This window comes from Danio rerio, chromosome 8 (genome assembly GCF_052040795.2).
Source record: "Danio rerio strain M-AB ecotype USA chromosome 8, GRCz13ab, whole genome shotgun sequence".
NCBI lineage: Eukaryota > Metazoa > Chordata > Actinopteri > Cypriniformes > Danionidae > Danio > Danio rerio.
In genome coordinates, this window is record NC_141028.1 from 34805952 (window position 1) to 34817953 (window position 12002).

The 12002-nt window shown below is 35.7% G+C and overlaps 1 protein-coding gene across 2 annotated transcripts in view; it reads left to right on the plus strand.

Annotated features, from left to right (window-relative positions):
• Window positions 1-12002, plus strand: part of hmcn2 (hemicentin 2) — a 176384-nt gene that overhangs the window by 118084 nt on the left and 46298 nt on the right. For both annotated transcript variants that reach the window (XM_087264883.1, XM_087264884.1), the window contains 4 exons: window positions 1342-1466; window positions 2094-2277; window positions 3899-3996; window positions 6162-6440. In XM_087264883.1, coding sequence (XP_087121009.1) covers window positions 1342-1466; window positions 2094-2277; window positions 3899-3996; window positions 6162-6440 — 686 coding nt within the window. The remainder of the gene's footprint in view (window positions 1-1341; window positions 1467-2093; window positions 2278-3898; window positions 3997-6161; window positions 6441-12002) is intronic.

The window sequence follows — 12002 nt, forward strand, 5'->3', positions numbered from 1 at the left end:
CAATATAATACAACATAATATAATATAATAAAATATAATATAATATAATAAATTGTAATATAATATAATATATTATATTATAATATAATATAATATAATATAATACAATATAATACAACATAATAAAATATAATATAATATAATATAATATAATATAATATAATATAATATAATATAATATAATACAATATAATAAAATATAATATACTATACTATAAGATAAGATAAGATAAGATAAGATAAGATAAGATAAGATAAGATAAGATAAGATAAGATTTTTAACACATTTATCATTAACAATTATTTTTTAAATATGATATTAATAAAAAAATTTGTTCAACTTTCACTACAGTATTTTTTTTTTTGTTATGATTTGTTTTTACAATTTGTAAATATATATGTTTTTTTATATTTAAATATACACCATTTTCCCCAGGAAACATATTTCTTAAGGTAATGTTGACTCGAAATTTTCTCCAGACATTGGTAACAACAAAAGAAATTCATACATGCAAAGAATACATTATTAAAATGAAATTACTCAGGAAAAAAGTATTGAACACATGAAGAAAGGGAGGTGTAAAAAGCAGTGAATGCAGCAGCTGAAATGCTCTCAGAAGTTATTCAGCCACCCTCTGCCCTCTGTCATTGTAAATTAGTATCAGCTGCTTCGGTCCAACATCTACATGGATGATGAAGATGAAACAGGATGATGAAGATGAAACCAGTGTGGACATTTCAGCAAGACCAAAACAAAGCCAAGGAAATTCTGAAACGGTTTCAGAGAAGAAAATCAAGCTTTAGAATGGCCCAGTAAATCGCCTGACTTGAATCCAATACAAAATACAAATTAAAGATCAAACTTGACACACGAGACCCACAGAACCATCAAGATTTTTACACTCTGTTGAAGTCTGTGAAAAAAATCACACCTGAGCAATTCATGTGACTTCATTCTCCATATGAGAGGTGTCTTTAAGCTGTCATTATTAAATACATTTCAGTAGTTCAGTACTTTTTCCTTGAGTCACTCCATTGTTATCACACATAACATTTTTTTTCAGTTTTTTATTTTATTTTGATGTTTGTATTGTTTTGGTTTATACCAAAATCTGGTCCAATACCATGTCAACAGCTCCTTTAGAATATTTTCCCCAGAAAAACAAAACAAAACTTGACGTGTTGAATAGTTATTTCTCCCACTGTATATGTAATATTTAGATCTTGAAAGAGAGATGTATATGTTTTATTTATTATTTACAATTTCAGTTTTTTTTATTTCTGCCCTATTGTTATATCTACTATTCATAGTTGATTTGCTGATATGTGCATGTGTTGCAGTATCTCTCCAGATGGGAGCACTCTAACATTTCTGAGTTTAAAACCAGAGGACTCAGGAACATACACCTGTCTGGCTGTCAGCTCCGCTGGCCAGGAAACCAAGATCTATACCCTGTTTGCATTGGGTGAGAGCAGATTTTAAATGGTCATTAATATATGAGTACAACTGCTTTAAAAATTAATATTTTTTCCCCTTCTCAGTAAATATGGACAATTTATATATAGTGGTTAAAAAAAAAATATATATATATATATATAGTAATTAAAAAAAAAACTACAAAAAAAATCTGTTAATTATAATTTAATGTTTTACCTTCTAGATTTTTCTGTTTGTTGAACTTTTTAATACAATTGAATGTTTACTCTTTTACAATATGTGCTTGAGTTTAGCAGCTCTCAATGGCAGAACTGTGGTAGAAGCAAAATGCTATTGGCTGTTTTGTTTAAGGGGGAGGTTCTACTCTATGTCCCTCCCTTTTTGAGTTTAAATTAAATTACACATTGAACAAAAATGCACATTACAAAGCACTTTACAGGACATTTAAGTTAAGTTATTAAATCTTATAATATAAGTTACAATTTTGGCTTAAGTATTGACTAATCTAAAGTAAAACCAACTGACCAGATTTGCACAGATTGTGATCTAGGATCCCATTGAAAGAATTACATTTAAAGTGAGATGATTGTTTTGTTTTTTTGACAAATCTGTCATTTAGCACAGAAAGCTGTTTTTCATATTTTTGGCTTTACAGTTCCTCCCTCCATAAGTGGGGAGACCAGTGTCCCCCGTGAGGTTCACACCACCCAGCACAGTGTGGTCACACTGGAGTGCAAAGCCAAGGGGACTCCACAACCTCAAATCAGCTGGCTGAGAGACGGTCATCCTTTGCTCCTGTCTCCACGCATCCGTCTGCTCTCTGCAGATTCAACTCTGAGGTCTGTTTTGCACACCGCAGTGTTAAGGCCTGTTCACATCGAGACGCTTTTTGCTCGCGTTTTTCATTGAAGTTTAACGCCTTGTGCAATGGTCACCAATGTGATTGTGCACACCAACACGCAAAACGCTAGTCGTAAGAGCGTCATTTTTAAAATAAATGTCTCATGCTCGTTTTTTTGTTTTGACACTGCGTCCAAAAATTCTCAACCAATTAGATTGGCACTTTTGTGCCTGGAGCTGCTGAAGTTACAGTAAACACCACTTGGAGGCGCTCAAGCGCAAAACAAATCGAGGTGAATACAATCCCACTTTCATTCAGTGAAGAAGAAAAAGATGCACCTAGGCCATAGATATATACATTAGATGTCGCCTGGCCTATTGTTGTCTATTGGACGGAATGCGTCAATAGTGCCGCCATCTTGCTACAGGGTAGCGCTCCTTTGAAATGAATGCGGGACCAAGGTACAGTGGAGGACTTTGGCTATCCAAAGCCAGAAATATACACATATACACATATATCTATGATCGGGAGTTTTCCTGGATGTTAGTATGTAATTTTTTTTTCTAATTACGAAAATTATAATTTTACATCACTTTTCTACATTAATGGGTCAGTGAGCGCACGGGCATTCCTGACAAAAAGCTTGTGTTTGAGTGTAGAGAAATGTACTATTCACCCTCTCTGTTAAATATGATCTAACCATGTCCTGAAACACACCTTCTCTCCTGCTTTCACTTCTCATACTGACGGAGGGAGCGATTCATTTGTGAATGCATCCCCCGAACGACTCTTTCACTATAATGTAATTGTCGGCGTTAGTTATAATACAAGTTTCTGGCAGCGCAGCATCTCGTTGTCATATTTCTTTTGCATTGTTTGCTGATTTTATTCAACAAAACTAGCATAAGCCGAGTGTTTAGTGCGAGTTGGAGCTGCTTTGCCTTATGGTGAATGCAGTAAGTGACTGTTATCATCAATAACGTTACCTGATTAGCACAAAAGTTCAGAACATACAAAAACAGAAAAAAACTTTATATTACCTATGAAATGTTTTGCCTTTGTGCTTTGTTTTCTTTGTTTGCTCGTTACTACACCCGTAGACAGCGCTAAAGTCCCGCATCTTCACATAATAACACTGTGTTGACTAGTGCGGTTGAATGACATTTGTCCTGGGAGCACTGTACCAATGTGGCGGCGCTATTGACGCATGCTCAGGGTCCCTATGCGATATCTAGTGTATATATCTATGCACCTAGGCAAGATGAATGTGGAGCTGCTTTTTTCAATGGTGTCTGAACACAAAGAGCTGTAGGATAAGCCTAACAGCAACTACAATAAAGTCAGTAGGAGTGAAGAGAAGCAAATTGAATTTAATGGTAATTGAGTTTCATTTCTCTTTTCTTTCATGACATGATTTTATTAAGCGCCATCTAATGTCAGGGGGTGATTTTGCACTTTTACACTGCTTACCGCCGATGAACATCGCCCGTGTTTGAATGCAGAAAAACTTGAAAAATGCTGACGAGTGAAAAGTGTCCCGGTGTGTACGAGCCTTTATACTTTGATAGAATAGATGTGACATTATTTTGACGTTGTCCTGTCTTCTTCTGTGGATGCAGAATTTCACCGGTGCATCTGTCTGATTCTGGCATCTATACTTGTGTTGCACGCAGTCGAGCTGGATTAGCTGAACTCAACTTTGACCTCCAAGTGCAAGGTACATTAGGAGCACTTATTAAATATGTGAAAATAAAATAAATATTGCAAAATAAAAGCTTAATGAGTTATGGTTTAAAAAGTAAAAATTTAAACCACAAAGATTTTTATTATTCAGTTTTTTATAACTCACACTTTTACAGTAATTTTAGTAATTTTATTGCAGTATTTAGTGCATATATATATTGTTTTGTAATCATATGTGAATGTTTGCAAAATATACTATTTTTTGAAAAAAAATCTAAATGGGCAACGCCCAAAAAGGAATGACTTGGAAAAATCAGAAATCATTCAGCATGCTCTGTCATGTGAAGAGACCAGCTTTATGAGTTTTGGACAAGGGGTTGAGACGTTATCTCTGGACCACTGGGGGGCAGTGCACCAAAATGCTGCGGGTAACCTCAGACCATGGTTGTCATAACACACACAAAATTTGGTGTGAATACGTCAATGCCTTGCAGAGATATCGCTTCAGGTCCATTTTTGCAAGCTCTACGTTAGATTTTTTATGTAAGTTAAATGGTATGTTGAATCAACTTGAATTTCATAATTTTCATAACTAGCGTGGGCCCCACCTGGGCTGGCCCGCATGGGCCCCTCCTGGGTCGGCCCGCGTGGGACCCACCTGGGGTGACAGGAAGCTTAGTTGATTTTAGCATTTTTGGTATCAGTGGTCTCGGTAAGTGATCCAGGGAATATAACAAGACACATGTCATATCAATGAAGAATGTTTAAAAAAACTTTTTCAAAAAATGCTTATAACTGTTGGCCACAAGGTGGCTCTGCTCCAGAAGTTTTTGAGTATCTTTATGGCATGGTGCCAAAAAAGCATACCGTGTTTTGTAATCCGGTTGTTAAGTGGTGACGTGTTTGTGACGTATGTAATACTGTTTCCGGGTCCAAGCGGCCATTCATATGAGTGGAGAAATCATTTGTTTATGATCACGTTTTATTCCTATCACACATTAAAGTTAATTTTATATAAAATCATAGTGTACACAACAATATCTTGGCTTGCTGCATAACAAATACCTAAAATTTAGCAATTTATAATAAACTGTATCACTTTCTGGCCATCGGATATTAGGCATGGACATATATACTGCAATCGTGATTTTCGAAAGCATTAAATTGCTTTGTAAACATTTATTATTACCATTTCACGAGTCTCACCATTCAGTTGAATAGAGTGCTTGGACCCGGAAGGCGCTTCGCTTGACGGCACTCTTAACAAGCGAATGATGCGTGAATATGTTTGTGAAATGTAGAATTTTTTTGAAAAATCTAAATGGGCGATGCCCAAAATGTCTGACCAGGGAAATTTGGACATCATTCGACTCGACATGCTCTGTCAGATTGAAGAGACTAGTTATATAAGTTTTGGACGAAGGGTTGAGAAGATCTAAGAAAAAAATATATATTTTTTGTATCTCTGGACCACTAGGGGCAGTGCACTGAAATGCTGCAGATAACCTCAATCCACGGTTGTCATAACACACACCAAGTTTAGTGTGAATATGTCAATGCGTTAAAGAGATATTGCCTGAAGTCCATTTTCTCAAGCTCTTCATTAGATTTGTTCACAAGTTACATGACAACAGTTTGTCCAATCAACTTGATTTTCATAACTTTTGGTCAGCATGGTCTGTAGATCAGGTTCAATTTTGGTCAAAATTAGATAAACGGCCTAAGATGAGTTCAATCAAATAACTTAAAAAAAAATCAAAATAGCCAAAAAAAAATTTCATGCCGATGATGACATATTTAAATCAGTTTGAGCCAAGGATTCAGAGGAAAAGGAGTTTTGACTGTAGCCCATTCGGTCCAGAAGTTATAATGATAAACATGAGTGAAAATTTGGACAAGTGGTGGCGCTAGAGAGTTTGAGATTGAGACTTCAGGTTCCCTGTAGATCATGTTGACACTGCTCTCTATCACTGTGCTAAATTATACAACTTTCCTGCATACGGTTATATGGGCTGCCATTCAAATCTGGCAGAAGAAAAAATGGAAACGTAAGAATAATAATAATAGTAAAAACGCCAATGAACACAATAGATGCCTACACACCTGTAGTGCTTGGCCCCTTAATTAACAATGTAGTCCAAATCAATTGTTAACCTCAAGTTTTTAGTCAGTCAATCACATGTCTTTCTTCCTCATCAGCTCCCCCTGCTGTGGAACGAACAGAGCCGACTGAGCAGGTGGCGGTGGTCCAGGGCTCTTCAGTGACTCTGACCTGTGAAGCTCGTGGTGTCCCTCCTCCAACGCTCTCCTGGCTGAAAGATGGTCAGCCGCTCTCACTGCACCGCAATCTGCTGCTCGACGGACAGGAAACCCGCTTCCTGCTGTCTGATGTGGGACCCAGCGATGGAGGTCTCTACAGCTGTGTGGCCAGCAACCAGGCTGGAAGCAGCACCAAGACCTTCAACCTGACTGTTTTAGGTATGTACATTTATTATTTAAAGCGACTAAGGGAAAATTGACCAAAGGAACTTGTCAAAAAATAGTAATATTTGCAAAATACAGATGAGGACAATACTATATTAGGAAGGAAGCAAAAGAAGAGGGTAAAAACGGAGAAAAAAGATAAAATACAGCTACCAGAGGAGCAGAGAGGGTGAAGGTTTTGTGAAGAGGCTAATTGTGAAGGAACAACATGGGTGCCACTTGTTCAGAGGCTGTACTGGGAAGAACATACAGCATATAATTGTAGAAGTGAATTGAGGTAGAAAGGTCTTTACTGTGGAAGTTTTGAAATCTAGCATCAAAGCGTAAAAATGATTATAGGTGCTGTTTTCACATGGTATTTGGTTGCATTTTAGTCGATCGGGTCACTAGTGGACAAAGACACACAATACTGTTCACACCTGGGATTTAGATGTTTCTTGACAACTTTCAACCATTTTGATGAGGAAGGGTCAGTTGGCAGGTGTTAGTTTAGTCTGATATTTTAATCTAATAGTGTGAAAGGTGGCACAATTTACAAAATAAAAAAATAAAATAAATAAATTTCTAATAGGCTACTTCATTCTTTGACTAATTAAATTATAGTTAATTCATTATTTTGTTGATCAACTCCTAAAGCTTACACGCTTTGTTTTATATTTTTAACATGCATATATGCTTTTGTTTTTATAAAAATTGTTTAACAAATATTTTAGCACAATGAAAATAATAAATTAGGTGTCTTTGGATAAAAACATTATGGAAAGGATCAGTAATTGATCACATGAAAGATCAGTCATCATTTGAAGTCGGATGTGTAATTTGTGTTCCTGAAGGTTATTTTAAATTGAATACATTATCAAAAGCATTTTAAAGACTATACACATAAAAAAGTTATATCTTATGAAAAACACTAGCCAACAGGCACTGTCTAAAATTTGCTGTTTATTTATTTAAAAAATGTAAAAAAAAAATAAATTCAATTCAATTTGTTTATTGTCATGTGCACAGTAAAGGCAGATTTATACTTCTGCGTCAGGCGCACACGTATGCTACGCCGCAGCCTACGCGTGGACGCGCACCTTTCATAAAATGTAACTACACGTCACAACAATGCGTAGCGCAAGCTCTGTGATTGGTCGGCTTGGTAGTGCTGACGAGTGTGGGCGGGACCGAGAGCTCGCGTCCATTGGAGAGACTGTTTACAAGTGCAGAGTCCCATGAAGGAGCTCCAGATGGAAAGGTTTGTTTTGTGTTTACCTTATGATCAAAGTTGTTGCACGTCAGCCGGTTCCTGCCTCAAAATGAGCGAGTTTAAATTACTTATGCATTAAGGAAGCGTTCAGAAAAAACAAAACACCAGCAAAGAAACTCGACACAGAGGAACATAAACACCTACTGCCAACTAGCGTTTCGGAAGTGTTATTATACAGAAACAGCGTGCAGAAGTATGAATGCGCAGCTATGCTCCTTGCATGCGCCGTGGGTCGCGCTGATTACTTGACGCAGAAGTAAAGACCAGACTTGTGGAAACACGTTTCCCTGTGCAATGAAATTCTTACTTCCACAGTGAAGTCAAGCACATAACATATACATCATACACGGCATACACATATATACACATACAGTTGAAGTCAGAATTATTAACCGCCCTGAATTATTACCCCCCCCCCCCCCCCCTGTTTATTTTTTCCCAACTTCTGTTTAACGGAAAGATTTTTTTCACATTGCACACATTTCTAAACATAATAGTTAAAATAATTAATTTCTAATAACTGATTTATTTTATCTTTGCCATAATGACAGTAAATAATATTTTACTAGACAATTTTATAGACACATCTATACAGCTTAAAGTGACATTTAAAGGCTTAACTAGGTTAATTGGGGTAGTTAGGCAAGTTATTGTATTACGATGGTTTGTTCTGTAAACAGTCGAAAAAAATATATATAGCTTAAAGGGGCTAATCATTTTAACCTAAAAATGTCTTTTTTTTAAAACTGCTTTTATTCTAGCTGAAATAAAACAAATAAGACTTTCTCTGGAAGAAAAAATAGTATCAGACATACTGTGAAAATGTCCTTGCTCTGTTAAATATAATTTGGGAAATATTAAAAAAAGAAAAAGAAATTCAAAGGGGGGCTAATAATTCTGACTTCAACTGTATATACACAGAAGTGACGGAAGTAAAACTATGAAATGTACAGTTGAAGTCAGAATTATTAGCCCCGTTTATTTTTTACCCCGTTTTCTATTTAACGGAGAGCAGATTTTTTCAACACATTTCTAAACATAATAGTTTTAATAACTTATTTTTTATAACTGATTTATTTTATCTTTGCCATGATGACAGTAAATAGTATTTTACTAGATATTTTCAAGGCGCTTCTATACAGCCTAAAGTGACATTTAAAGGCTTTACTGGGTTAATTAGGTTAACAAGGCAGGTAAAGGGAATTAGGCAAGTTATTGTATAACGATAGTTTGTTCTGTAGGCTATCTGCTTTTATTCTAGTTGAATTAAAACAAATAAGACTTTCTCCAGATGAAAAAATTATTATCAGACATAATGTGAAAAATTCTTTGCTCTGTCAAGCATCATTTGGAAAATATTTAAAAAAGAGAAAAAAAAAATTCAAAGTGAGGCTAATAATACTGGCTTCAACTGTGTATATATATATATATATATATATATATATATATATATATATATATATATATATATATATATATATATATATATATATATATATATATATATATATATATAAATATCTATGAATGTAAATAATATATAATACTGATTGTGGAGTGATGTAAACAGATGCAAACAATGTATAGTAGTTGTTTAAAATTGTGCTTATTATGCAAAGGTGCCTAGTGCAATTGGCTTATGTGCAAACAACAGTATAATGGCCGGAGCAGATTGAGTGCAATTGCATGCATTAATAGTGCAAACTGGGATGAAGAATATAGTGTGCTACTGAGCAAACAAAAATGAAACTGTTTGTGTCCACTGGTTATCCGTTTAAAAGTCTGATAGCTGATGGGAAAAAGATTTTTTGAGTCTAGCAGTCCTGCATCTCACACTTCTATACCTCCACACTGAGGGCAGGAGTGTTAATATTCCGTGTTGTGGGTGCGTGGGGTCTTTTAGGATGGAGGCAGCTAGCTCTCTTGTGGACTCTGCCATGGTAGATAGTCTGCAGAGAAGGCAGTGGGGTTCTGATGATCTTCTCTGCAGTCCTCACCTCTCTCTGCAGACGTTTGCGGCCCTTTATAGTAGTGTTTCCAAACCACACAGTAAATACAGCTGTTCAGGATGCTATCAACCGCACAGCTGTAGAAGTTGCTGAGAATCTTAGATGGCAGACCAAGTTTCCTCAGCCTCCCTTAGAAGTACAGCCGCTGTTGGGCTTTCTTGACCAGCTGGGTGGTGTTCATTGTCCAGGTGAGGTCCTCACTGATGTGGACCCCCAGGTATTTAATACTGCTCACTCTTTCCACTTCAAGTTCACAGATAAACAGTGGCTGATGAGTTCCACTCTCCTTATGTCCACTATCATCTCCTTAGTCTTGGCGTGTTGAGGGTGAGGTTGTTGTCCTCACACCATGTCACTAGACTGACCACCTTCCTCCTGTAAGCTGCCTCATCTCCCCCAGTGATACGTCCTGGGGGACACTGCAGAGTCATCCGCAAACTTAAGATGGTTTTGTTCTTGTGGGATGTGACACAGTCTAACTTGCAGTCAAATACATATTTATTTTTGCAAAAAAAAAGCGGTATATAACATATAAGGGCATATAACAGACCTTTTGAACTCAAATACAAAACCTATTAACAGCAAAGTTTAGATATCTCTGTCCAGTGCACTTCAACTGTGAGTCCCGCTGGGTTTATGAATAAGTTCAGAGGAGGAGAGCAGGCGGTTTTTAGCGGCTGTCCAAACACAAGTGAGTTTGCACAGTTGGAGGAATCTGGTTGAATGCATTTTTGACTACCTCTGGATTCGTTTAAAAGGGGACAAGCTCAAAACATTTCACACCCTATTCACACATTTACTTAAAATTGTTCATTTGTGATCAGATTGATGAAAACGCCTCTTAAAGGTCCCATACAATTAAAGTAAAGTTTTTTAGATGTTAGCATATGTATTGTTAGTTTTTAAGATATCTATAAGCTAGTGTGCTCCAAAACAGTGACAAAATGCGCATTTAGAAGATATAAAACCAATATAAACATGTAAAAAAAACAATATAATCATGTAAAGCTTGTAGTTTGTCACTTCCGCCTAAATGAAATTCACATCATTCACATTCACATCACCTCATACTACAGTTTCTCGTTTAATCATAAGCAATCAAATGCTCTTTAGTATCTGATATGCCCCACCCCATGCAAGACACTTTTTATTTGCTTTTCATTTGAGCACTTCAACTCAACTTGCGGTGATGAAACAAAACGCCATTGGCTGTTTTTTAAAAGGGGGAGGAGCTACACTATATCCTAACCTCTCTTTGTATTTCGGTTGAGATCACGTCAAATGCATATTTAAAATGCATCTTTAATACCAGGAACAGGGCCATAATGTTTTTTTTTATGTTGTCCTGTTTATAAAAAACATAAACGAAATATGCTATTTTTGGTCCGGTTTCGACCTCCTTCACAAAAACAAACTTTATGAATAGACTTGATTATAAGTAGGGCCAGACATAATCTGCAGACATTTTTAAACATTTCTGCGCAGAATTTTGTAAAAATTGTATTGTATTGTATTTATGCGGAATGATTTTGGAAGTATCATAACTTAAACTTAGTGTATGAAATAAAAATGATACCTTTTTTACTTTTATTTTATGTTTACAATGCAAATCCAATTAGATCCACTTAATTGGTAAACAAAGCAAGTTTCTCATATAAAATATCTACTAAAAGACAGAAGCTATAACTTAACAAAGTGTACAGTTAATAAATCATTTGAACGTTTTCATATTAGTCAACAATATGACTGAAATTAAGTAAAATTAATTAAAACTTAAAAAATATATAAATTTACACACATTTACACAAGTAAAAAAATGGGCTAAAATCTGCGTAAATTTCTGCATGCGCAGATTCCTTGTGGGCCTACTCATAAGGAAATGCCCACTGGTATGATACTTTGCATATTTAATGATCTGTAAAGTACACCTGTGCAGCCACCATTGTAAACTATTGCATGCACGTTTGAGACCCCACATCCTTCTTATATGGACACTGGGTAAAACAGAGCCTTAAGGAATAGCTCCTTTATTCTGTTAGACACTAATGAAGATATTTTGAAGATGTTAAAAGTCATTGACTTCCATAGTATTTGTTTAGTTTTTTTACTATGAAATTCAATGGTTACAGCTTTTCAGCTTTCTTCAAAATCCCTTTTGTTGTGTGTTCAACAGCAGAAAGACAGTCAGACAGGTTTGGAACAAGTGAAAGATGAGTAAAAATGACATACTTTTCAGTTTTGGGTATACCTTTATGCTATTTTAAGGTAAGAGCATTTTGTTGAGGTAAAATCTCA